Here is a 27,065-nt window from a genome sequence, read left to right as displayed (position 1 = left end):
ACAAGTGAAACATATCAGAAAAAGAGAGGGTCCAGAATGAATGGAATAGAAAAATAGTTGCATCTAGTTTCACTACAGGAAACCAAGGGCCCCCAAATGTCACCTGCCAATCTGAATTTTGCTCAGTAAAGCAAAGATCCGGCAATCTGTTATGAATGAGGATAGACCTATATACATACAGCGTCCAACTGAAGTAATCAATAGGACTCCACATGTGCATTCATGTCCACCCACACAGAACAAATTGCAGGATCAGGGCCTAACTTCCACTTGCCTTAACAGTAACAGCAGTTTAGAATCCTGAAGACTTGCCCACTACGAATCATTGTACATATTACTTCCAGGAGTAACGTCAGTATTTAATAGACATCCTGGGGTTTTCACTCCCAGATTTAACAGAAGGGATGCTATGAAGAAGTCTATAGCTTTACAAAATGAAGAGCTGCTACAGTGATTCTGTTTATGACTCGAATGACTAGGACCTTAATCTTCTTTTGGGATGGCTAAGGGAAAATAACCCATTGCTGTTTCAAGTCTACACACTTGATAGCAAAAAGTAATTGGTTTTAAAAATGTTCGTTTCCCATGGCAAAGGTCTAAGAATGTTTCTTCCTTTTATCTCCACCTCTTTTTTCTTCCTTCATTCCTCTTATGTTTCCAAGGCACCAGATGTTGTAGAAAGAAAAGAAATTTGACCACAAAATTCTGCTCATGCTCTTGCAACATACTTTGAGGTGCTACAAAGAATGCAAAATGGTCAAAACCACTTTACTAAACGTAATCATTTTCACATCTCTTCTACCTTCTTACCTTCAACTGTGGTAAGGATAGGATCACTGGTCTTTACATAGCACAATGAGATCCTCTGATGAAAGACATTACGTAGGAATTAAGTATTACTTCCGGGCTGTCCAATGTAGGTAAAGACAAAACACAGAAGCAATATGGAATATTCTAGATTCTCATAAACCTTAAGTATCGGTAATAAAATAAATGAAGGCAAATAAAGCTTGATTTTTTTAAAAACAGTAATCTTTTTTGCATCACATTTCTACAATATTTTAAAATTTTTTCTAGATATATTATAGGCAAGACTGGTTTATTACTAAGGTTGCCTGACAACTCTTTACTGCAAAACTCTGTTTTCAGTTGCTTGTAACTTTGTACGGGCTGAAATTTTCTTTCCATGCCAGGTGTCTGCCTCAAGCTGATTTTTTTTTCTGAAAATTTCAGCCAGAAGAGTTCAGCCATATGAGTTGAGGCTGGAGAAGGTATGTTGTTTTTCAATATTAAAAAAAATTCTGGCAACCTTTGGACAGCTCTAGTGCCCCCATGCTTTAGAGCTAGGAATTGAAATACGGCAAGATTGGGGTGGTCTTTGTGCGAGGGAAATGCTTTTTGCTGGCCCTATTAAAATCCACCCAAATTTGGCCAAGGTATTAGCTTTTGGGGGAGTGGAGAATCTCGCAGTTTGCACATGCTCAGTTGAGACTTGCTAGAGTTTAACTATTAAAAGCTGAAGATTCCCTCACTGAACATGCTTGACCCTCACATAACTCCTACTGCAGACTGCATATGTGCCATCCCTACAATGTGACTGAGCATGCTCCCTCCAGCCAAGGCTATAGGGACAAAGCTGGACTTTCCCTGTGACAGCGGCTGTGGGCCAGGATGGGGTTGTTCACAGAACAGACCTGTCCTTGGAATGAATCAGGGTTATGTAGTGAAGGAGATTTGTCTCTAGGTAGGGACCTACCAAATTCACAGCCATGAATAACGCACCACAGATTGTGAAACCTGGTCTCCCACCATGAAATCTGATCTTTTATGTGCTTTTACTCTATATTAGGCAGATTTTTTGGGGAGACCAGCATTTCTCAAATTGGGGGTCCTGACCCAAAAGGGAGTTGCATGGGAATCACAAGGTTTATTTTAGGGACGATCGTGGTATTTCCACCCTTACTTCTGCGCTGCCTTGAGAGCTGGGCAGCCGGAGAGCGACAGCTGTTGGCCAGGTGCCCACCTCTGAAGGCAGCACCCCAACAGCAGCAGTGCAGAGGTAAGTATGGCAATACCATACTGTGCCACCCTTATTTCTGCGCTGCTGCCTTCACAGCAGGGCAGCTGGAGAATGGCAGCTGCTGACTGAGGGCCCAGCTCTGCAGGCAACAGTGCAGAAGTAAGGGTGGCAATACCATACCATGCCATCCTTACTTCTGCGCTGCTGCTGCTGGCGGCAGCTCGGCCTTCAGAGCTGGGATTCCAGCCAGCAGTCGCCGCTCTCCAGCTCCCCAGAATGCAGAAGCATATAAGTAAGAATAGCAGCGCATAAGTAAGGGTAGCAATACTGCAAAAAACAAAAAACCCATAACCCCAAAACCTGACCCATAACCCCACAACTCCTTTTTTGGGTCAGGACCCTTACAAATAAAATAGCTGAAATCAAGAAATCTATGATTTTTTTAAATCCTATAACTGTGAAATTGGTAGGGCCCTAGCTATAGAAGTTGAAAGGTGAGTCATCAATGAGGCAGGATTCCTGTGGGAAAAACAGTTGATTATGTACTTAAATGACTATAAATATTGCATATACACAATGGGGCCAACTTAAGGTTGCATAGGCAACTTTACTTCTGGAATTTACTAAGTTCTGACTGCTTGACTTTTCAACATTAACAATGTTCTTTTAATGTAATTTTTTGGTAATATTTATTTGTGGTACATATTTTTCCTTGATAGTTCTGCCTATTCTGAACCAAGTTTCTTCCTTTGAGTCAGCCATCCAAAACGGTCATGTCTTACAACTCATCTGTTTTACTTTTAAAAATAAAAAAGTTATCTATTTTTCTCAAACTATTTTGTTACACTCAGATTTGTCTAGTGAAGCTTTAGCCTTTCCTACCTCAAATTCTGAAAATACAAACTCTTAGAAATAATTGAAAAACACATTTTTGTCAATATAATTCAATCACTGACCATTCAGCCAAAATTACAAAAATGAGAGTTATTGCCATAAATCAGAACCTCCACAAGGCTGAGCAATATACTTAACATTTTTTGCAGCAAGTGAAGTACAAGACATAGGAAACAGTGTACCTAAATGGACACTGACCTATGGGGATGTTTTTTTCAAACCTTAAAAATACCCTCCTGTTTCACAAAATAGATGAAGGGAGCAGGATGTCTAGAAGTCACAATGGACCCAGAGCCAAGTACACCATTCTGATACATAATGGAGAGCAGAACTGGCCCATGGATTCTACTGCCAGCTCTTCCACCAACCTACTGAGTGACCTTGAGTAATTCACTTATCCTCATTTTACGGGTAAGAAAACAGAAGCGCAAAGAGGTTAACACTTACTTTGCATTAAAAAGTGCTTTGAGAACCTTACAGATCTATATTACTAGTATGTATTCACTTTACAGATGCAGAAAATAAAAAAGTACAAAAATTATATATTTAATATGACTAAAGCATTTTTCAATTAACTGATATTTGAAACCTATTGCTTTACAGTTAGGGAGTTTTGCTTATATTTTAACAATATTATTACATACTAGATATATATTTGGGTCTTTACTTAAAATGGCTGTAAAGAGTTGAGCTAGAATACAAAATATCTAAGTTATTCTACCAGTCACTCAATGTAATTAAATTAATTCATGAAATGAATTAAGTAGTTTCATTTTTCCACAGTATTGACATGGTAAATCAAACTTGGCTACCATGTTTATTTTTAAACTACTTAAATCAAGGTTAAAAGAAATAGATATACGCACAGTTTGCTGAACTTACATCGTGTATGCAAGTGTCCCATTACACCGTCTATAAAAAACCGAAGGGAAAATAAAAAACCAAGAGAGATAAAAATAGACCATCGTCCCATATGCGAGCCTAGGAAAGCAGCCTACTGCAATCAAAACCACAACGTTCTACACAAATGTTTTCTATTGAATCTAAACATTTTCTAAAAATTTCTATTTAGAATCAAAATAATCTCTTAATAGCTGAAGTACAACATTAAAGTGTATTCGTGTGCATGTGGAACCTGTATCTAGGGACAGTATTTGAATCATAATAGTTAAAAAGGCAGTGACAAAATCATAAGAATAAATTGTATGGAAAATCCCTTAGCTAGCTATTAGGCTGCTATTCAGGGCTAAATGTGATGTCTCCCGAGATCATCTGAAGTCTCAGAAGGAAGATTCCACACCTCCACTGTTCCATTAGCTCAGTGCTCCTGGGAGTCTACAAAAGGTGCAGCAGGGACAGATGATTATTTTCTCGTGTCTCGACTAAAAATACAAGCGAACACAGTGACTTATTTAATAACCCTTTGGAGAATACAGTAAACAAAGAGGTAGCTAATCCATCAGGTCACAATCCTAATGCAAGAACATCTCACACAAAGCAGAATACCTGGTCAAGATATGCCACAATTATCTTGTTCAAAAAGTAGAGAATTTTGTCCAGTGGCTACCAAAAATGTATGTGTAAGTACTGTTGATTGTAAATAACTAGGCCAACTGTAAAGAGCACTCAATTATAATTAACTATGTACTTAGACCTAAATGCAAAACATATAACTAATGATTAAAAGGGGGTTGCTATTGTGAATGTATTAAATTAAGGTCTCATGTGTGCACCAGGAAGTCAAACCTCAACTATCTGAATAGAACAGGCGATATTGTATTATTCTGGGTAAATGAGGGAATTTTCAATGCAATTAATCCTTATCAGCGGACATGCCCTTGTTTTAGTTACTGAGATTTTTGGATGATTGAGGTTTGACTGTACAATTTATTTATTCTTAGCTCTGTCTCAGTTCTTCATTAGAGATGTGGCCTGCACAACCATTGTGATAGATCATAAGACAGAATATATCACAATGCCATTATATAAAGCCATGATACACCAACAGTTTGAATAGTGCATGCAGTTCTGGACGCCTGCTCTCAAAAAAGATATTAGAATTGGAAAAGGTGCAGACAAGGGCAACAAAAGTGATTAGGGGTATGGAACAGCTTCCACAAGAGGACTGATTAAAAAGACTGGGATTGTTGGAAAGGACAGATATGATAGCGATCTACAAAATCACAAATGGTATGGAGAAAGAGCATGAAGAGTTATTTACCCTTTCACATAATACATGAACCAGGAGTCACTCAATGAAATTTTTAATAGGCAGCAAGTTTAAAACAAACATAAGCATGTATTTCTTCACACAATGCACAGTCAGTCAACCAGTAGAACTTGGTGCCAGAGGACACTGTGAGGCCAAAAGTATAACTGGGTTCAAAAAATAGCTAAATAAGGGCTTGTCTACATCAGAAAGTTGCAGCGCTGGTGAGGGAGTTACAGCGCTGCAACTTAGGAGGTGTACACATCTGCAGGGCACCACCAGCGCTGCAACTCCCTGTTTGCAGCGCTGGCCGTACTCCCGTTTTGTCTCGGGTGTAGAGGATCCAGCGCTGGTGATCCAGCGCTGGTAATCAAATATAGACACTTACCAGCGCTTTTCTTGACCTCCGTGGAATAAGCAGGTATCCCAGCATACCTGAGGAAGCCTCTGGTAATCAAGCTGGTCTCCTTCCCCGGTTTGCTCTCGCGTTCCCCGAACCCCGAGCAAGCAGGTCTCCTTCCCTGAGGTTTGCTGGGTGGTTCCGGGAACGCGAGAGCAAACCGGGAAAGGAGACCAGCTTCGCCGCGGTTTGCTCTCGCGTTCCCCGAACCCCGAGCAAGCAGGTCTCCTTCCCTGAGGTTTGCTGGGTGGTTCCGGGAACGCGAGAGCAAACCGGGAAAGGAGACCAGCTTCGCCGCGGTTTGCTCTCGCGTTTCCCGGAACCACCCTGCAAACCGCAGGGAAGGAGACCTGCTTGTTCGGGGGTTCGGGGAACGAGAGAGCAAACCGGGAAAGGAGACCAGCTTCGCCGCGGTTTGCTCTCGCGTTCCCCGAACCTCCCTTGAAGCCGCCCAACAGCGCTGCAGTGTGGCCACATCTAACACCACTTGCAGCGCTGGTTGCTGTAAGTGTGGCCACTCTGCAGCGCTGGCCCTATACAGCTGTACTAATACAGCTGTAACAACCAGCGCTGCAAAATTTTAGATGTAGACATGGCCTAAGTTCACAGAAGATAGGTCCACCAATGGCTACTAGCCAGCATGGTCAAGGATGCAATGTGACGCTCTGGGTGTCCTCAAGCCTCTGACTGCCAGATGCTGGATCTGGATTTCAGGAGATGGATCATGTGATAATTGCCCTGTTCTGTTCATTCCCTCTGAAGCACCTGCAATTGATCACTATTGGAAGAAAGAATACTGGGCTAGATGGACCATTGTTCTAACCCAGGATGGCTATTCTTATGTTCCCCTAACATACAAAGGCAAGACATGTCTAAAAATAAAGATGGAGATTAATCTCAGCAGGCTCCGCTGCATATTTGACTCCAAGGCATTAAATTATGCTTGCCGCTATCTTCGAGAAATCCTGAAAGGATGCACAAAAATTGAAACCAACATGTTGGTGAGCTTTATGGTAATTTATTCCCTCATCATCATCAACACTGAATCCGCCATAAAGACCACCAGAAATGGTATAATACAATCATATAATCACCCTCAAGTTTGAAACTCCTTGTGTACAGAACATACCAACCAATGCAAGAAGCCAAGCCATTCAGATATTTAGTTTGAAGGAGCATACAGTAAAGAGATTGTATTGAAGAATAAAGCATCTTTGACAGGATAAGCTCACTGGAATTCGAGAAACAGATTTTCTCTTGGGAAAATTCTATGCTTGATTAAGGACATAGAGAAAATGGAGTTTCTGCTGAAACATGGAGGGACTCAAAGGGTTATAAAAATCTGAATGCATGGTTTTAAAAGTAAAAATGCAACACTCCATGAGGCTGGAAAGCTCAGGAAGACTCTGTCCATGAACAAAAGTATGATTTTTTCCAAACAAGAAATGTCAGGAAGACAGCAATTTTAACTGGGAAAACATTTGTGGGAGAGAGAGAATGAATCAGATTACCCTCTGGTCTGCCCATTTAAAAGGGTATGGACAAATAAAAAGCTAAGGACATTCATGGTAAGATGTTGATGAGACAGGAATTGAAACCGGGCACAGAGTCTGTGCCACAGAAGGAATGTAACAAGCAGCATGTTGGTCAAATTCTTGAGAGAATGATAAGAGGCTGGTAGGAGGGAGCAAGACATGCAGAAATTTCTTCAGGATAGAGCTTGGGATATGAGGAGATTACATGTAACTCTGGTATGACTCTTTTCTTTAGCTCTGTGTTTTGTAGCTGTATTTGATGATACAGCTTTAGATTGTTGTTGTGCAACAGATTAGGAAGACAATATTCCGTTCTACAGTTACATTGCAAAAATTTACTGTCGGGAATTATGGACAGGGGGACAGGTAATTTTGAAAAATAAGGTTACATCCCGTTTAGACCCTGAAATTTTCTGAGTATTTTTGCTCCAATCAATCATTCTCAAAGAGTTCAAAAACATGTTTTGAATTAGCTACATTTTTACTGCAGCTGTAGGTGATTTTTTGGTATGGGGGAAGGAAAAGGAGAGATCCTTGGAAAGTCATGAGATACAGACCACTGAAGTTTGTTTTAGTTTTAACCATTGGCAAAAAGTAATTAACAAAAAACAAAAGACACACACAAAGTCAGTTCTAGAACAGTTTGCAATTTATTTTCAGCAGACATTTATCTTTAAGGACTGTTTTATTTTTCCTTTTTGGTTCTCAGATGATATCAGTCATGCTTATTCCACTATTTGTAATCATAATTATCGCCCTCTAGAACTCTAACACCAAAGCTCTGTACTAGATTGAAAACTCCCTATGCATACTTAAAGAGCTTTAGTGAAATTTAAACCTCAAAATTGAAGTGACAGCAAATGCTATATTTTTGTACAGTCCTCCTAATATGCAATAAAGACCTAATAAATCAAGTTGCTTGTGATGTATGTAAATATAGTTTAAAGGAAGAGATTACCATTGCAGTTTATCAGAAAATTGCAACATTTAAATACAAGTACAAAAGTCGAGTTACAAGGCCAGGAACAATAATTCAAAAGACAAACAGTTCTTTACTTGTGACAATACTAACTGGCAGTGTAACTACTGTTTTACAACAAGGATTCACCCCCACCCCCAAATAAATAAATTTGCATAGTCTGCCATCAAAAACGCTGTTATTTGTTCATATGCAACCAAAATCTAGCAAATTTTCTGAGGGAGAATGAATCAACAAGACAATCAATTTGTAAATAAAACATTATTTCAAGCAATATCTTTTTAAAAAAAAAAAGAAAAAAAAAGCCTGAATCATTTCTTCAATGGTGTGCTTTAAAACTAAAGCCTTTACACAGCAGCATGATTCTGATAGAAATAGACAGGACTCTCCTTTTTAAGGAACTCTCAAATGTTAGCGAGTCAGTTGTCTGCATGTTACTGTATTTTAAGTGAATACAAATAAAAATAATTCAGTTCAGTGTATTTGATGATTCTTAGGGCCTGATTCAAAGCCCCCTGCAGTCAATGAATGGGAGTTCTTCCACTGACTTTAGTGGGCACTGGATCCAGTCCTTACAGACTTATGTTCATTTCCAAGAGGACATTAGTGTTTGTAGACCAAATTAAGTGATGCACAAGGCAGACGCTATGAAGTATTGGCACTTCCAGAAGGATGGCCTTGGCATATGGATCATACTTCTCCTACTAGGAGATTCTCTTGTCCAGCATGTGTAGTTCTTTCAAAGAAAGTCTCCCTCCAACTCAGAATTCAAAAGCCACACAGCACCTGCTTTCAATGTTAACTTTCTAAGAATATGAAAGAGAGAGAGTTGATTTGGAAGTCAAAGCCTAAAGGCAATGACATGAACAACTGCCCAACTCAGATTGTGACTCAAAGGCTAAATGTCCTTCAAGATCTCCACCAAGAAAGATGAAGGGTATGTCTACACTGGCAGAGTTACATCGCCGGCAGTTACAGTGCCGCTCAGACAGCGCTGAAGGAAAACTGCTGTTGTGTGTTCACACTGTCAGCTGCCTGCGCAATAGTGTGTTCACACTTGTGGCACTTGCAGTGGTATTCGGAGTGGCAGCTATCCCACAGAGCACCTCGTTATCTTCTGCTGCTAAGAGTTGTGGGAAGGTGGAGGGGGTAGCGGGGCATCCTGGGTCCTTTCCCAATGCCCAGTGATGCATTACTTTGCATCCTAGCAACCCACGTGCTTCCATCCGCATTTGGCACCCTCTTTCAACCATTTGTGTACTGCACATTCTGCCTCTTCAGTCTGCAGGGATGGATCCCACACTGTTGACCAATATGCTGCTCGCCTTTGTCACGAGTGGCAGTGGAGTTATTCCTTAAATTACAAAGGCAAGACGAGTTTGACATTGATCTTGCCACATGTAGTAGCTATGACACGAGATTGCCTGTGGTGTTCACCGAAGTGCTGACCACAGTGGAATGCCGCTTTTAGGCTTGGGAAACAAGCACTGAGTGGTGGGATCACATTGGCATGCACGTCTGGGATGCCAAGCAGTGGCTTTCCTCATCTGAAAGTTCTGCAGCCACATTCATGGGACCGTGTGATGAGCTCACCCCAGTCCTGCGGCAAAGGACGTGAGAATGAGAGCTGCCCTGTCACTGGAGAAGCGCTTGGCGATTCCACCGTGGAAGCTGGCTTCTCCAGACTGCTACCAATCAGTCACTAACCAGTTCAGCATGGGAAAGTCGACTGTTGGGCACATGTTGATGAACATGTGCAGGGCCATTAATCACATCCTGCTCCAAAAGACCATGATTCTGGGCAACGTGCGTGACATTGTGGATGGCTTCGCACAAATGGGCTTCCCTAACTGTGGAGGGGCAATAGATGGCATGCATATTCCAATTTTGACACCAGACCACCTAGCCACCGAGTATATTAATTAGAAGGGGTATTTCTCTATGGTTCTCTAGGCACTTGTGGATCACCATGGGCATTTCACGGACATTAGCACAGGCTGCTCCAAAAGGTGCATGATGCATGCATGTTTTGGAACACTGGCCTCTCAGGAAGCTGCAAGCAGGGACTTTCCTCCCAGATCAGAAGATCAATGTAGGGAAGTTAATGCCATGGCTTATGAAGCCCTACACGGACCACCATGACAGCAGCAAAGAGCGGTTCATCAACAGGCTGAGCAAGTGCAAAACGACTGCTGAATGTGCCTTTGGCCATTTAAAGGCTCGCTGGTGCTGCCTGTATGGGAGGCAGGCCATGGCCGATGACAATATTCCTGTGCTTATAGCCGCGTGCTGTTCGCTACATAATATTTATGAAGGGAAGGACTGCTGAGGCTCAGTGCCTGGAAGCTGAATTTGAACAGCCAGAGACAAGGGCTATTAGAGGGGCACAGCACAGGGCAATAAGGACCAGGGATGTTTTGAGGCAGCAGTTTGAAGCTGAAATCCACTAATATTTGTTGCTATGCTCAGGAGTGCAGTGCTTGTAATGCTAGCAGGTGATTGTGATCAGTGCAGATGATGCACTGTTAAGGTTTAAGAAAATTGTCTGTTGCTTTGCAGGGTTTTGTTTATTCCATTAATTGAAAGCTAAGACTGCTTGCAAACCGAAACAATTCTTTTATTAAAAAACAACAACCGCAGGAGAGACACAAATAACAAAACCCCTCCGCACTGTTGGGGGAAAGGAAGGTCCCAGGAGAAAGTGGGGTCCTAGGACGGTTAAACATTTGTGTATGTCCAGGTATCATATGCAACCTTATCCTTTGGAGTACAGTGCAACGGGTACTGTACTTCAGCAGGGCTAAACTGCAGCGGGATGGGTGTTGAGTGTAGTGGGAGTCCGCAGGGCTGGACTGTGACAGGGCAGGAGTAGAATACAGCGGGTACAGCCTGGAGCCAGGAGGTTGATAAGTGTGTGTTGGTGTCTGGGGCACATTGGAAAAAGTTTTGCGACAGCAGCTGCAGGGGAGAGCAGGGGTGGAGCTGTTCAATTTGTAGTGCTAGTAACGACTAGAGTGTGTCCACTTGGCACTCCATAACTTTTAAAAACTGCTCCATGGCTTCGTTCTGGCATGCTGCATTCTCCTTTCAGTCCCTCTTCTCGCTGTCCCGCCACTCCTTCAATTCTTGTTTTTCCGCCACAGAGTACAGGAAGTCCTCTTTAGTTCTTCGTGGCCACTTCCTGATTCTGTGCAGCCATTCAACTGGCAATAACAAAGAGGGAGGCTGGGCTCCCAAGGTCATATCTGCAAAGCCAAAAATGCAACATTTTACATAAAGCAGTATTGTTTACAACACACCAACCACTGACTCGGTAATTTAAAACACAGCCACTGTTCACATACCTGTCACTATCTGGCTAATCCCACGCAAGCACACGTGAGCCACAAGACTCCCAAAATGGTGAGTAACCGCAGGGGCAGGGGAAATCAGTGTTCCAAGGCTGTACTGTACACTGGGCATGTGGCTCTTGGGGACAGCCAGTACTGTGGGAAGGGCCTTATAATCATTACTGTCCCCACACTTTCCACAGGCTGTGATCATTATGGAAGATACCTCGCTGCTGAGGTGAGCAGGAAACCAAGGAAGGGTCTTCTCCAAGATGGTAGCTTCCACCCTGGCCCTTATGCAGCTCACCCGTGTGCGGCAATAGTTCCCTCCCCCACTGCCACCACCACCACCAGTGATGGCAGAGTGGCGCAGGAAAGTTACCCTTAATGGGGCAAGAAACAAAGCAGCTCTGCCAAAGAACCTGTGGCAGCGGATTGCTCAGTATCTCCATGAGAGTTTCCTGGAGATTTCTGAGGCATATTCCCGTGAAGTGCGGGAGTCAAACACCACCATGTTCTGCCACTCACACTAGGCATGTGGTGGTACGCGCATCATACAGACACAAGCCTGCTTTCTGCAACTCTCCTGCCCCCAACAACTGCTTCAGTGATTCCCAAAATCAAAGCCACTTACCAGGGGCCTCCTCTCCTGTTTGCGCTTCGCCAAGCTCCGACAGCTGTGACTGGCTAGCCTCCTCCAGGGTAGAAAAGAGCTCCTGGCTGCATGCATCTCTGAGCTCCAAGTCGTCCTCTGCCTCTGGGTCCCCCTCCCCCTTCCTATCCTCGTCCAAGATTTCAACCTCCTGGCGGAGTACACTCTCCACTGACAAGTGAGCCACTGAAGTATCCACAGTGGCCTTCGCAGTGGTGATGAGGTCTCCACCGAGTATTGCGTCCAGCTCTTCGTAGAACTGGCAGCTTGTGGGCGCAGCACTGGAACTGCAGTTTGCCACCCGTGCCTTGTGGTAGGCATTCCACAGCTCCTTCACTTTGACTCTGCACTGCAGTGTGTCCCAGTCATGGCCCCTTTCTGTCATGCATCATTAAATCAGTCCAAGGCTATCATAATTCCTAGGGCTGGAGCACAGCTGGGACTGGACAGTCTCCTCTTCCCAATGCTGATGAGGTCCAGCACCTTGGCATTGCTCCAAGGAGGGGATTGCCTGATGAGTTGAGCAGGCATGGTCACCTGTAAAGATGCACTGTGAACACTGCACATTTCACTGAGCAAACAGGAAGGGGACTTTCAAAATTCCCAAGGAATTTAAGGGGTGGGGCTGATGGCTGTCACCTAAGGGTAGGGCAGGGCAGGGCAGTAGAGTTCAAACCGATGACCAGAGAGGCGAGAACAGGCATTGTGGGACACCTCCTGGAGGCCAAACGCAGTGCTGTAATTGACTAGGCTGTCTACACTGGCACCGTGGCACTGTAGCCCCAACACAGAAAGCTGTACGTCTCTCATCAGGGTGATTTTGGCACTAAGTAGCGTGGCTGTGTGTATACCTCGGGAGTTACATTGCAGAAAGCTGCTTAACTGTGCGGAAACTTGCCACGGTAGGCAAGGCCGAAGAGACAAGACTGAGTTTTGCTGTCTCTCTAAAACAGTGATTCCTCCTCACCCTACAAATTAAAATGTTTTCCATAAAAAGTTCACCTTAACACAACGTTCAGGTTCCTAACAACTGAGTTTTTTATTTAATCAGATATAATTGTCTTCCATCAGACTGAAAAAAATCAAAGACAATGTTCAGCTTTTATAAACAGTGTTGTGTCCATCGCAAGACATACGCAGGACAAAGTTTTAATCACAATATCTACTCAGCTGATACACTGCCAGTTTATTATTATGTTAAGTAGCCTTATCGAAAGACAACCAAGTTTATTTTTAAGAAAACATTTATAATACAATAAACTGAAAAATTCTTCCTCCCCTATTGATTCACCCCGTATCTCACTTTCCACAGCACAGGCCCCCCTATCAAAATCCATGACTAATGTTCAGCTGGAAAGAGACTTTTGAAAATTCTTCAAGAAAACCCCACAGTCTCAAACACAAATACAGAGTTTGCAGGCTATTTCCCCTAAATGGCTCAAAAGATGAACAACTTGTGAGTTTTACTTGGCCACCAGAAAAAACTTTTCTGTTGTTAATAGGAAGGAATCTGCTAAAGTCATTTTATGTTTCCTGGCAATGCACTGACAAAACCATTCTGAAAAAAATGATTCTTGTACACCATCTGAAACAAATAGTGAAGGCACAGGAACAATGTTTGCATGTGTAATATCCTATCTGTAAGGAAGATTTCCCTCTTCCTTCTAAATGACTTAGTTATAATTGTTATATTCTTTCCCTTTGTCTTGGTTTATTCTGTGATTAAAAAAAATAATAAACCAAGACCAACATTTAGAAAACAAAATCCCAATAATTCTTATATATCAACTGTTCAAAAATGCATGTCAAAGGATAGGTTTAGAGAATTAGTTAAAGATTGACCATTCAGCTCCCCAGCATATGCAAGGGGAAATCGGTATTGTGGACCAATTTACTTGTAAAATCACTTGTTTGGATCCAGTCTGGGTTGACAGTGACTATACAGTTTTTCACTGTCATTCACTGGCTTGTGTGAAATGATTGAGATCTAGTGGACCAGTGTACAAACAAAGATTATACTGTGTATCAGATAATATCTCCACATTCCCTCAAACTATTTTAAAATTGGGTGTGGGGAAGAGGACAAAAAGAGAACGTTCCAAAACTTTAGGGGATTAGATAGGTTTATAATCCAATTTTATTTTGAAAAAAAAATTGCAGTGAGGAACTCAAATATAATCTGACAGCCTTGAAAACTAAGCTATTCAATTCTGTTTCACAGAATCATAGAAATGTAGTGCTGGGAGAGACCTCAAGAGGTCATCCAGTCTGTCCCCCCACGCTGAGGAAGGACCAAGTACACCTAGACCATCCATGACAGGTGTTTGTCTGACCCGTTCTTAAAAACCTTCAACAACCGGGAGCCCACCACCTCCCTTGGAAACCTATTCCAGAGTTTATCTACCTTTATAGTTGGAAAGTTTTTCTGAATATCTCACCTAAATCTCCCTTGCTGTAGATTAAAGCCAATTACTTCTTATCCTACCTTCAGTGGAAATGGAGAACAATAGATCACCACACTCATTATAACAGCCCTTAACACAGTTGAAGACTTATCAGGTTCCCCTTTGGTCTTCTTTTAGCAAGACAAAATATGCCCAGTTTTTTTAACCTTTCATCATAGGTCATGTTTTCTAAACTTTTATCATTTTTGTAGCTCTCCTCTGAATTCTGTCCACATCTTCCTTGAAGTGTGGTGCCCAAGACCTGGACATAGAACTCCGGCTGAGGGCTCATTAGTGTGGAGTAGAAAAGACCAATTACATCCTGTGTCTTATGTACGACACTCCTGTTAATATACCCCAGCGTATTAGCCTTTTTTGCAAATGGATCACACTGTTGACTCATAGTCAATTTCTAGTTCATTGTAACCCCCAGATCCTATACAACAGTACTATTGCCTAGCCAGTTATTCACCATTTTGTATTTGCGCATTTGATTTTTCCTAAGCGTAGGACCTTCACTTTACTGAATATCATCTTGTTGATTTCAGACCAGTTCTCCAATTTGTCAATTTTATTTTGAATTCTGATCACAGAATCAGAGATTCATAGAAATGCATTGCTGGAAAGGACCTTGAAGGGTAAGCTAGTGCAGTCCCCTGCGCTGAGACCATCTCTGACAGGTGTTTGTCTAACCTGTTCTTAAAAACCTCCAATGCCAGCAAATCCAGCACCTTCCTTGGAAACCTATAAGGGTAGTTATGCTCTGGAATAGTTGGGAACTTTTCCTAATATCTAACCTAAATCTATCTTGCTGCAGATTAAGCCCATTACTTTTGTCCTACCTCCAGCGGACACTGAGAACAACTGATCACTGTCTTTTTTCCAAACACCTCCAATCCTGTCCTCCAAAGTGCTTGCAACCCCCTTCCAGTTGGTGTCATCTGCAAATTTTATATGCACACTTTCCACTCCATTACCTCAGTCCTTAATGCAAATGTCGAATGGTACCAATACCAGAGACAAGGCAGACCCCAGAGGGACACCACTAGATATGTTCTCCCAGTTTGACAATGAACCACTAATAACTACTTCTTGAGTATGGTTTTCCAATCAGCTGTGTCCCCAATCTAGACCACATTTCCCTAGTTTATGACACTGTCATGTGGGACTGTGTCAAAAGCCCTACTAATAATCAAAATATATATTATATCATATCTACTGTTTCCCCCGTTCACTAAGCCAGTTTCTCCTATTATCTTTAAAAAATAATTTGCATTTCTATCAAGCTTTACATAAAGTGCTTTAAAATATTAGTAAACTAAGCATGAGGTATTTAAGAATTATCCCTATATTATGGGGATACTGAGGCACAGAGGAGCTACTTGATCTATCCATGGCCTTGCAGCAAGACTGACTGAGCCAGAAATACAACCCAAGTCTACTAACTAGAAAGCCATCTTGCCCTTATTTATCACTTTTCCCAGTTGATTTCCTGTGTCTCTTTTTCAACACTTAATTTCCAGCATTGGTTTCATTTCTGTTTAACTATTTCAATCTCTCTTTTTAATAAGGCTTTTCCAAATTGCCTATTCCCCATTTATTCCTCCCTTTCTGAAGTCACACATGATAGTGACCCTCCCTCCATCGCCTGTCAACCTCAGCTGTCAGCAAAACACCATTTTTTAACCCCTTAATCAACCCCTCCTTCTGTCTGCCCTTGTCATCTTCTCCATTCAGTTTGCTCCCTCCTATTTCAATGAGGCTGATATATTAAATCTTGCACACAATGCTTCCAAAGGACGATCAAAGTCAAAGAGAGAATGATCATATCAGTTTCACTTTATTACTAGTTGCTGGAAAAATGCAACATGCAGCAGCACAGACCTGCTCCTTTGCAGTATTCTTATGAAAATACAGTTTCAAAATATTAAGGAGGGAGGGAAGGGAAGTCAAAGGCTTCCTGCTATTACGTGCCAATTTTAAACCTTTACTACATCACAAGGGGCCCCACTGTTGGCAGTCTTGTGGAAGCACAAAGGATTTGGTTGGGATGGTGTCTGAACTATCTTTAAAGATGGCTTCTCCTAGTCAAGGATGAGGCACAGTGGAAAGGCAGCATGGGGATGCATGTACTCCCAGTGCCCATGCTGTAACTGCTGTGTGGATATGTCAGTTCACAGGGTGGGAGGAATAGCTCAGTGGTTTGAGTACTGGCCTGCTAAACCCAGGGTTGTGAGTTCAATCCTTGATGGGGGGCCATTTAGGGATCTGGGGCAAAAATCTGTCTGATTATTTATTGGTCCTGCTTTGAGCAGGGGGTTGGACTAGATGACCTCCTGAGGTCCCTTCCAACTCTCATATTCTATGAGCTCTGGACGCAACTAATACTTTCTATAAGAATTGCAAACACTTATGCCAATGCAAAATCACATTCTATTATAGACCATGTCCTGCTTCCCCAATATCACAGAAGTGGTTCACTCACACCACAATGCTTTATTCCGCTCCCTCACAAAAGGAAAACATTTTTTCCCTCTTCACAACCATAATTCGATTTTTTTTAAGCAGTCTTTGCTGTAGTCACCCAGCTAAAAAACTTTAACCACCCTCAAATTCACCTCAATGCAGTTAACAATTAAACATCTTAATTACTTGGAAAACCCTCACTGTTCTTCAAATAACTAATTAGCTAAAACAATCAAAAATTTGAATTCCAGAAGGACAATTTTCTAGTTTGGTGAAAAATAAAATAAATATTTCACCTAGTTAAATAGGCAAAAGATTTCTAGAATCTGAAAAGAAACCAGAGTATACAACTTTTAGATAATGTTTTCACCTCTTAGCTCAGAGCGCCGAGAACACACAGGACTCAAGGCCAAGTTTAGCTGAGTGCTCAGGTACAATTACTTTTGATATACAATAGTGATTTTCAACTTTTTTTCATTTGTGGACCACTAAATCATTGCAAATGGAGGTGCAGAACCCTTTGGAAGTGTTCGACTGTCTTTGGACCCTCGGGGGTCCGTGGACCACAAGCTGAAAACCACAAATATAGAATAAAGGCAGAATACGAAAATTGCTGCGGAAAACTAGCACACTTAGCATTGGAAGTTTAATTAGCAGAAATTAAAGATATCTGACCAAAGAAAAAACTTGCACCACCAAGATACCTACTTCATTTATTTTGAACGCACATGCGTTGTTTTTGACAAGATATACTTTCATTCTGCTTGTATCACATGACCACAGAGGTGACCAAATCAAGGACATCCAAGTTTCAACAGTACTACCAACCTGGATTTCTTGTAAGCCACACCGTTAACCTACATCACTGGAAAAGATTTAAAACCACATTCATACTAGACAGCAGAAGGGCTTCCAATGGACAATTACACTAATGAATAACTCCTTACTTAAAATATATTACAGCATTTAGAAACAACCTATCATAAGAATAAGTGCCAGACTGGGTCGGAGCCAAGATCCATCCAACCCAATATCCTGTCTCCAATGATGGCCAGTAAAAGAGCTTCAGGGGGAAATGTACAAAACAGGGCCGTTGGAGCAATCCATCCCATCTTCTACTCCTGGCTGCCTGAGGTTTAGGGTCGCACTAAGCATGGGATTGCATCCCTGACCCTCTTGGCTAATAGCCATTGAAGGACCTGACATCCAAGGAACTTATCCAGTTCTTTTTTGAACCCAGTTATACTTTTGGTCATCACTACATCCCAAGACAATGAGTTCCACAAGTCATTCATCACATCTATTTATTTTGTTGTTGTATATGTGACTGCGTTTATCCTTGACTTTTTGCTAATGAGACTAGTATGATAAATAAGAAAAATTAATGTTTAATTTACCAGGTGAGAAAACTAAACCCCTACTTATATATTGAAAATCTGGCAAGGAATCAAGTGGGTATGTTGCAGGGGGATGGGCAAGAAAGAAGGAAGGTGTAGGGAGCAAATAACTCACTTTAAGAAAGATATAAATAATTTAAGGAACTAGTGTATAATATGCAAGATCCTCACCATGCTTAAACATATCTTTCCCCCTAACATTTGAAGGGTAAGTTATGATTTATTTATTCTTCTGGTAGCAATTAAAAAAAACTTAGATGCCACACAACATGCTTTTTACACATTCTGTATGCTTTTTCTACTGTGGTTTCCATGTAACTAAACGTCCCAACACTTATTAGTGATAGAGGGAATGCATGAAGGCAAAGTGTCACTCATTACTCACTAGCAACATCTCATTTGCAACCATTAATATCTTTAGTAGATTTAATCCGTGTCGGTTTTATGGGCCAATTTCTGAAAGATACCCATTAATGTCAATGGAAGTTACAAATGCTGAGTATTGCAGATGCTTAGCAATTCTTAGCATCTGATCCTACGTCATGGTCAAATCCTACAATCCTCCACCCCCCTTACTAACCAAATTAAATTAATGAAGATTAAATCGCATGAGTAAGATTTTGCAGGATCGGGCCCTTAGGCAGAGAATGTTGTCTTGGGTAAAGAGAAAATATTCTTTACAAATAGCAGGTCATAGTGTAGGACGTTATTTATTGTCAATCAGTCTAAACTTTCTTCCAAGAGAATGCGTACCTTATGCTGAACTAGCGTTTGGGGATTAGAAGGAAGTATTGTCCAGGTTCTTTGGCTGGATGTTTAGCTCAGACGTTCTTACTGAAGAATTATCTACTGAAACACTAACTAATCCTCTGAGACAGAAGATTCACATACTAAATTATGTTGTCTGAAAGTCAAAATATCACACAATTGAAAAATATATTATCTTCGGAAAAAAGTATAATGAGGATACAACGCAATCTAACAAAAAGATGCTGGGCTCTGAAATTCCAATGCCCAGAAATTAAGTTGGAACAGTTGTAATTCTAAGAGCGCACACCTTTCTCAAGCAGAGATTGTCTATAAGCATAAACAAAAGCCAGGAGGAATCTTTATCTCCCCCCAGTAGAATTAAGTGAAAAATTAGAAAACAAAAACCTCTCTCGATCAAAAGGTACAGTTAATGGTACAGAAGACTAATTGTTGTTAATAATAAATAATAACAACAACAACAACAACTTGATATAGCATTGAGATAAAGCTGCAAAGTTGTTTTTAACTATATGTAAAGTTAAAAACTAAAATTATTAATAAGAATGACTTTTTATGCCTAATACTTTCCCCATCAATACTGCCAAATAATTTCACAGACATAAATAAATGTAAACACAGAAAGCTTTAAGCCACAGGATTTAACACACACAGGAAGAGAAAGAAAATCAAACCTAGAATCCCAAAACCTCACAAACCAGAGTATATAAAGAAGATACTGAAACATAAGGTCCTTGTTCGAAATAAAGAAGACTGCATTTGTTTTGTAGTTTAGAATTTAACAAGAGAAAATGTTTACAGCAGCATGAATCAATGTGCTACAGCAGAGGTAAATCAGTGTCAGCCATGTTATGAAAGAAACTGCAGTGGAAAAAAAAATCTTAGTCTTAATCAAGCCTGGTACACAGAGCCTTGATAAAATCATTGTATAGCAATGTCACTTATTTATTACGAGTGTCTGACTTCTTCCAGATAAACTGCACATAACATTGATTATTCCCATCTAAACATACACAGCTAAATTCTCGAAGTCATAACATTAAGAAGGAAATATACTGGATATAACACAAAAGCAACCACTATTGTATGGTACACACTTCTTAAGGTATGAAGTGAAAAAAATGAATGCACTTACTCAGCATTAAATCCATTCACATGTAAGATCCTCATCTGTTTGACTATTGTGCTTTTACCAGATTCACCAGCACCTAGAAAATGAAAGTAAATCAGTTTCAGAAGGAAGCATGAGTGATGCAGAAGCACATAAGAATCTTCTCTTCAGGAGCAAAATCCAAAAAATTTGGATTACTCAGTACAAGAGTGAAAAGTGAAAGAAAAAAGTAACTGCCATAGGAAACTGCAGACATGGCTAAAAATAAATGTCCAGTTCCAGTCATGTGTCAGAGCTGAAACTTGGAAGATTTCACCGTCCATTATTTCTAGTGTCAATGTTAAAAGCAGGCTGGCGGTTTGGAGGAAGAGACAGGGCAACTTTAAAATGCGGGGGGGGGGGGGGTGGAGGGGAAAAAACTGACAAGTTTGAATCTTCTCATTTGGTCACCACTTTCTTGGTGGAAAGAAAGGTCGAGTCAATTAAATCCACGTGAAGCAAAAACATTTTTCAGTTAGATCCTCAAAATTTTTGAGCCTTAAAATGTAGCTCCTGTCATACAAACACTGAAATTTAACCACTCAATATGCAAAATATGGACATTGTCATCTGAATAAGGAAAGCAGTCCCTCTGACCCCTCCACCCACACATCTGCAGAAAAGCTCCCTCCTCCTACCCCAGTCTGCATCCTGTAAGAAGCCTCCCCTATTCTCTCCACATGCTCCAAACCGCTCTCTCTCGCCTGCGCACACACACTCTCTCTCTCTCTCTCTCTCTCTATGGGTTGCAGAGAAAGCTCTCTCCAGTCTGCATCCTGTAAGCAGCCCTTCTTGTCTTCTCCCACCCCCACACACACCATGAACTAAAGAGAAAGCCCCTTCATTTTAGTCAGGTTCCTATAAGCAGTACCTTTCTGGTTTTCCCCCACCCTATGCACTGAGCCTAGGCTATGGAGAAAGCCCCTTTTCTCCCATTCCAGTCTGCACATTGTACCCACTCCTCCTGCATACTAAAGGGCTTCAGCAACAAAATCCAATTGAGCCATCCACACATTCAGATCGGTGGCTCTCTGTGCAAAGCAGACAGACATTTTTTGCAGAGTAAAACCCTTTGTCCTAGTGAATTATACACAGAGATGCTCTCTTTAGCATCCTTTGGCTGCTTATTTTCCCCTGCCATAAGCCTGGGTCTCACTAAGAGAAAGAGCATAAAGACCTTTGTAGAATGGGTTCATGGAAGCACAGTTTGTGTTTCTAGGATGCCAGGCCTTCCCTAGCACACACTGCCAGCACAAGCCTCCATTTTGAGTCTCACGTTCAAAAGTGCATTTTAGTAGTTATATTTCAAAATTTGTTTTCTGACAGAGACACTCACCTCTGCCCTCCACCATAAAAGCTGGATTTTTTTTCACCCAAGTCCTTAATAGTCCTGCTCTCCTTCCAGACAAGCCTCTTTGGACATTTTGCTGCCCAGATGACAAAATCTTTCACCTCGTTTCTCCCCTTTTCACTAGTTAAGAATATTTTCTGTCCCTAACTTTGCATCTAGGTAACTACCATATCCCCCCAAACAAAAAAAAGCAACCATGCCATCTGATAAGACAGGGAGCAAAACCAATCAAAAACATGAACATTCCCAGTTAAAGCAGAAACTGGGTCGTCTCCACAACTGGAAATAACCTATGCATTGCAGGGAATGTTGTGTAAGTATCTCAGCAGATGCAAAGAGTAATTAATAACAGAATTTCAACTCTAATGCTGAATTTCCTAATGATTGCCTCAGACAGATTTTAACGTCCAGTTTCTTAATTTCCTTTTCTAGGTTTTATTTTTTTAAGAGTAAAAACAGAGTATAATACGTGTAATTGACATTCCATGGAGTTAGAGGCTTCTTTGGACCAGACAGAACATCAGTGGACCAAGCTGAAGCTTTATATATTTCTCTGAATGAGCCCATTCCTAAAATGTGTAGCTCATTATGGAGCAACAGGGACACAAAGGCCCCAGTACTATGAATGCTTACATATGTGCTTATTAACTTCACCACCATGAGTAGTCCTACTGATTTCAGGAAGGCTACTCATGATAGTAAAGGTAACCATATATAGGTTTGCTGGACAGGGGCCTAAGAACAGTGTTATCAATCCATCAAATGGAATGTATTTAGGTACTCTGTATTATTCTTAATATTTTCTCAACATACTGTTATTATAACGTTTTGCACTTAGAGTTTCTCATTTATAGATTTCAAGTGCTCTACAAAAGTGGATAAGCATAAGAATAATACACTGATAAAGGCATTTTAACATTAAGGTATGTGTGTTATGGATTTCACATAAATACAGGACAGCTACTGTTTTAAATCTCAACATCTGGGTCATTCACATTTAAAAAAACAAACAAAAAAAAAAAACCAACCAACCAAAAATGAAGAGGCCTTATAACTATTGTAAAGAGCCTACAAGTTTTCATTTATAGATATCTGAGCCTTTTTTTTTTTTTTTTTTTTTTACCAAAGACAAAAAGCACATCACAACCAAATGTCTTCTATTTTTTGAAATCTTGTTGCTTACTTACACAAACTAATTTGATTGGATTTTCCTGTGTGAATATTTATATAACGGTCAGTCTCCTGAATCTCTGGCCGAAATTTCCCCGACAGAAAGTCAAATTGTACTGAAAAGAGGGGCCTTCTATGGGAATGTTGACAGACTCTTAAGCATAGTGGATGCTACAATAATTCTTCTGGTTATTTCTCCAATTATGCCAAACCTATTTTCTTCCTCTAAATCGGCACTTTAAAGATTTTACTCATGAGGATATCCAAGTCTGCACCCCTCCCCCAAAAAATATTAAGATGTCATTTCATAACAGAACTGATTCAATTTTACCCAGGGCCAACCTCTTCTCCACACAAAAAGAAACCCTTAACACATTCACAAGCAATACACTCTACAGTGACTGAATTTACTAACATCTCATATTTACATCTCATTTTAAAAACATTTCAGAACAACATGCCTGTCCTGGGTACATTTTTTCATTAATATTTTTATTGTAATTTGGGGCTTTCACCACCCTGTAAACCTCAACCTGTATTTCTAATTGTATCTGCTCAAAAATACCACATATGCAAATAATCCAGTCTTAGATGTTAAATATGTATATAGGACCAAGCCATAAATGCTCCCCAGAACACACAACATTTAACTAGATTTGCAACAAGAAAATAATAATGGTAACAAACATGACAGAGGAGAGAGTACATGTCCATGACCCTTTGAAAAACAGCCTGTTTCCCACCACAACCCTGATATTACACTTCACAGCTTCCCCACCACAGATATTCACACACACCCAATCCCTTTCCTTGTTCCCCTCAAGGATTAACATCCCTTCCCCAACCACTTCCCCATCCTCTTTTCCAACACAGTATCCCTTCTTAAAAATCCATTTCCCATCTCTCTCCTCCACAGCCTGGCTTGTAAGGTGCATTTCCCTGTTCCCATTCCCTATTTCAAAAAGGGGGAGTTCCTCCAGATCTCCCTTCCCCTCCCACAGCCCAACAAGCCCATTTAATTCCTCCTTCCCCAACAGTAAGTGGGATCAGTGAGTCACCCTGTAGACATGCTCATCCCTGAATAACTGCTTCCCCCACTACTCCCTGTGCCCTCCCTTACCTATTAGGAGGAGCCTGGGTAGGCCTTGAAGATTTACTAGCTCTTTCTGGACAGCTGTTTTGCCCATATCTCCCTCTAGGCTCAAAGCCCTGATCTTTCCCAGCCCCCAAGACCCTTACCCAGACCTATTTATCTTCCCATAGCTGCTTTCCTCCAGACTCCCTCTCTCATCCCCAACTGCTTTCCTGCACCTGGCACCCCTTTACACAGGGTCAGGTCATCAGGACCCAGTGAGCCTCCCTACAGACCCACTTGTACCTGAGCTTTCCCCAAGGCCTCCCTCAGTCCATTACCTGCAAGAGCTCCTATCTATTTCTCCCTCTTTCCCTCCTCCCAGACCACTCTTCTCACGGGCTCCCCCAATGGATGGTGCTATAAACCTGTCTCTCCCAGGTCCCCCAAGCCTTCCCCTTTACTCAGTGAAACTGCGTGGCGCTGGAGAACTACTTCCCACAACACCCCCTCCTCCTGGCCTAGGGCCACTCCACCTTCCCCAGGGAGAGTAGCCTAGACCTTCCTCCCAGCCACTCTGTCCCCTAACTCCCGAGAAAAGAGCCAATGGGTGGGCCCTACACACCCAAGCCAGGCCCCTGTCATCTCAGCCCCCACCCCCAGAGCAGCCGGTGCATGGCCCTACAGGCCTGTTCCCCCTGGCCCCTGTCTCCCAGGGCCCCCCTCACCCTGTAAGAGAAGCCAGTGCATGGCCCTACAGGCCTGTTCCCCCTGGCCCCTGTCTCCCAGGGTCCCCCTCACCCTGTAAGAGCAGCCGGTGCATGGCCCTACAGGCCTGTTCCCCCTGGCCCCTGTCTCCCAGGGCCCCCCTCACCCTGTAAGAGAAGCCAGTGCATGGCCCTACAGGCCTGTTCCCCCTGGCCCCTGTCTCCCAGGGTCCCCCTCACCCTGTAAGAGCAGCCGGTGCATGGCCCTACAGGCCTGTTCCCCCTGGCCCCTGTCTCCCAGGGTCCCCCTCACCCTGTAAGAGAAGCCAGTGCATGCTCTACAGACCTGCTCCCTCAGGCCAGTCTCCCAGAGTCCGCCTCACCCTGTAAGAGCAGCCGGTGCATGGCCCTACAGACCTGCTTCCCCAGGCCCCTCTCTCCAGCCTCACCTTGTAAGAGCAGCCGGTGCATGGCCCTACAGACCTGCTTCCCCAGGCCCCTCTCTCCAGCCTCACCCTGTAAGAGCAGCTGGTGCGTGGCCCTACAGACCTGTTCCCCTAGGCCCCTGTCTCCCCAGGGTCCCCCTCACCCTGTAAGAGCAGCCGGTGGGTGGCTCTACAGACCTGCTCCCCCAGATCCCTGTCTCCCCAGGGTCCCCCTCACCCTGTAAGAGCAGCCGGTGGGTGGCTCTACAGACCTGCTCCCCCAGGCCTCCGTCTCCCAGGGTCCCCCTCACCCTGTAAGAGCAGCCGGTGGGTGGCTCTACAGATCTGATCCCCCAGGCTCCCATCTCCCCAGCCCGCCCCACCCTGTAAGAACAGCCGGTGCGTGGCCCTACAGATCTGATCCCCCAGGGCCCCCACTCCCCAGGGCGCCCCTCACCCTGTAAGAACAGCCGGTGCGTGGCCCTACAGATCTGCTCCCCCAGGGCCCCCACTCCCCAGGGCGCCCCTCACCCTGTAAGAACAGCTGGTGCGTGGCCTTCAGGCCCCAGGCCCCCCTCTTCCCAGGGCCCCCCCTCACACAATAAGAGCAGCTGGTGCGTGGCCCTACAGACCTGCTCCCCCAGGCGCGTCTCCCCAGGGCCCCCCTTACCCAATAAGAGCAGCCGGTGCGTGGCCCTATAGACCTGCTTGTCCTTCTGCAGCTGCTTCTCGATTTTCTTGTTGGCTTCTCGCTGCGCCTTCTCCTCGTTGCGCTGATCCTCCGTCTTGCTGTTCCCTAAACAGCCCATCTTGGGGAGGGGGCGGCAGGGGGACCAGGGGAAGGGAGCAGGAGGCGGCTGGGGCTGCTGGGGGGAGGGAGGGAAGGGAGGGAGACACTCTCCCGGGCTCCCTTCTTCTTCCTCCTCCTCCTCCCCCCCCTTTACTCGCTGCTGTGGCTGCCGCTGCCCAGAGACATGGAGAGAGCGGAGCCAGCCAAGGGGGGGGCCGATGGCGATGACTTTGCTGCTGCTGCTGCTGCTCAGCCGGGCCTCCTCCCCAGCAGCTGCAGCTTCTCCTAACTCTCCCTCCCAGACCCACTCCGATCCCCTCAATGCACCTTTCCCGAGGGAAAAAAATAGGGGATCTCCGCACCCCTGGCTGGATCACCGGTTAGTTCGGATTAAAAAAAAAATCCCCGTCCCCCCGTTTCCCCTCCACACACACGAATCCAGTTGCAGGTCCACCTCCTACAAAAAAAAATCCTCCTTAGATCCAAGGCACAGGCTCCAGCCGGAGAAACCTCCCCAAATCCTGATCACAGAGAATCTAGAAATGTCTCCTCCTTGCCTCTCCCCCCTCTCCAAAGGGCTGAAGCACCCAAAGGGGTCAATCCAACCCCCAGCTCCCTGCTGGATAATAAGTCCCTTTTCCTCTCTGGGCTGTGTGGGTTTTCCTCTTCTGCTGCCGCTGCTTCTTCCTCCCTAATGGTGGTTTTTCCAGTCCAAGGCCCCCCCTTTTTTTCCTTGCTGCTGCTGCTGCTTTTTCACATTAGGTTTCCAGGCTGCTGAATCCTTTGGCTTCTCCAGCAAACAGAGGGAGTGGGGGGCGGGGAGGGGGGAAAGAAGTAAAAGCCGTTTTGGTTTCCCCCCCAAGCAAAACTGGCCCCCCACTAGCAGGTTTTTCCTCTAGTTTATTTTTTCTCCTCTCTCTCGCATTTCTCTTAGCGAGAGAGGGAGATATTTATTGAGATCTATACAGAAGGGAGAGAGAGATGGGGTGGGGCAAGCAAGCTCACACACTGAACCATGGGAACTGAACCATTCACATGATACCCAAACGTCAGGAGTTGCTGAGTAGAGGCGCCCTCTTCAAACCAAACACCCAGGGAGGCACCGGGTCCCAGAGGCGAGATGTGGGGAGAGGCAAGTGCGCTCTCTCTCTCTTATGCGCCCTTTTAACGCCCCCCCCCCGCCTTTGTTCTTCACGTTCAGAAGTTTGCTTATTTAGTGGCTTGGCTACAAAACCAGTGCAAGCAAGTAGAACAGCAGAATTTTCCCTTTACTGGGCAGCCTTGTTTGTCTGACATGCAAAACCAAG

The 27,065-nt window shown here is 43.3% G+C and overlaps 1 protein-coding gene across 1 annotated transcript in view; it reads right to left on the bottom strand.

Moving 5' to 3' along the window:
- Positions 1 to 26,716, bottom strand: part of GNAS (GNAS complex locus) — a 159,488-nt gene extending 132,772 nt beyond the window's left edge. Inside the window, exons 1-2 of the mRNA XM_050917806.1 lie at positions 25,639 to 26,716; positions 20,229 to 20,301 (exon numbers count right to left, since the gene is read on the bottom strand). Of these exons, the coding sequence (XP_050773763.1) occupies positions 20,229 to 20,301; positions 25,639 to 25,777 (212 nt within the window). The 5' untranslated portion in view covers positions 25,778 to 26,716. The remainder of the gene's footprint in view (positions 1 to 20,228; positions 20,302 to 25,638) is intronic.
- Between the last annotated feature and the right edge of the window lie 349 nt (positions 26,717 to 27,065).

Source organism: Gopherus flavomarginatus, chromosome 11 (genome assembly GCF_025201925.1).
Source record: "Gopherus flavomarginatus isolate rGopFla2 chromosome 11, rGopFla2.mat.asm, whole genome shotgun sequence".
Taxonomy (NCBI): domain Eukaryota; kingdom Metazoa; phylum Chordata; order Testudines; family Testudinidae; genus Gopherus; species Gopherus flavomarginatus.
Note: the sequence above shows the minus strand (reverse complement) of the source record. Positions and strands in the feature narration are given on the sequence as shown.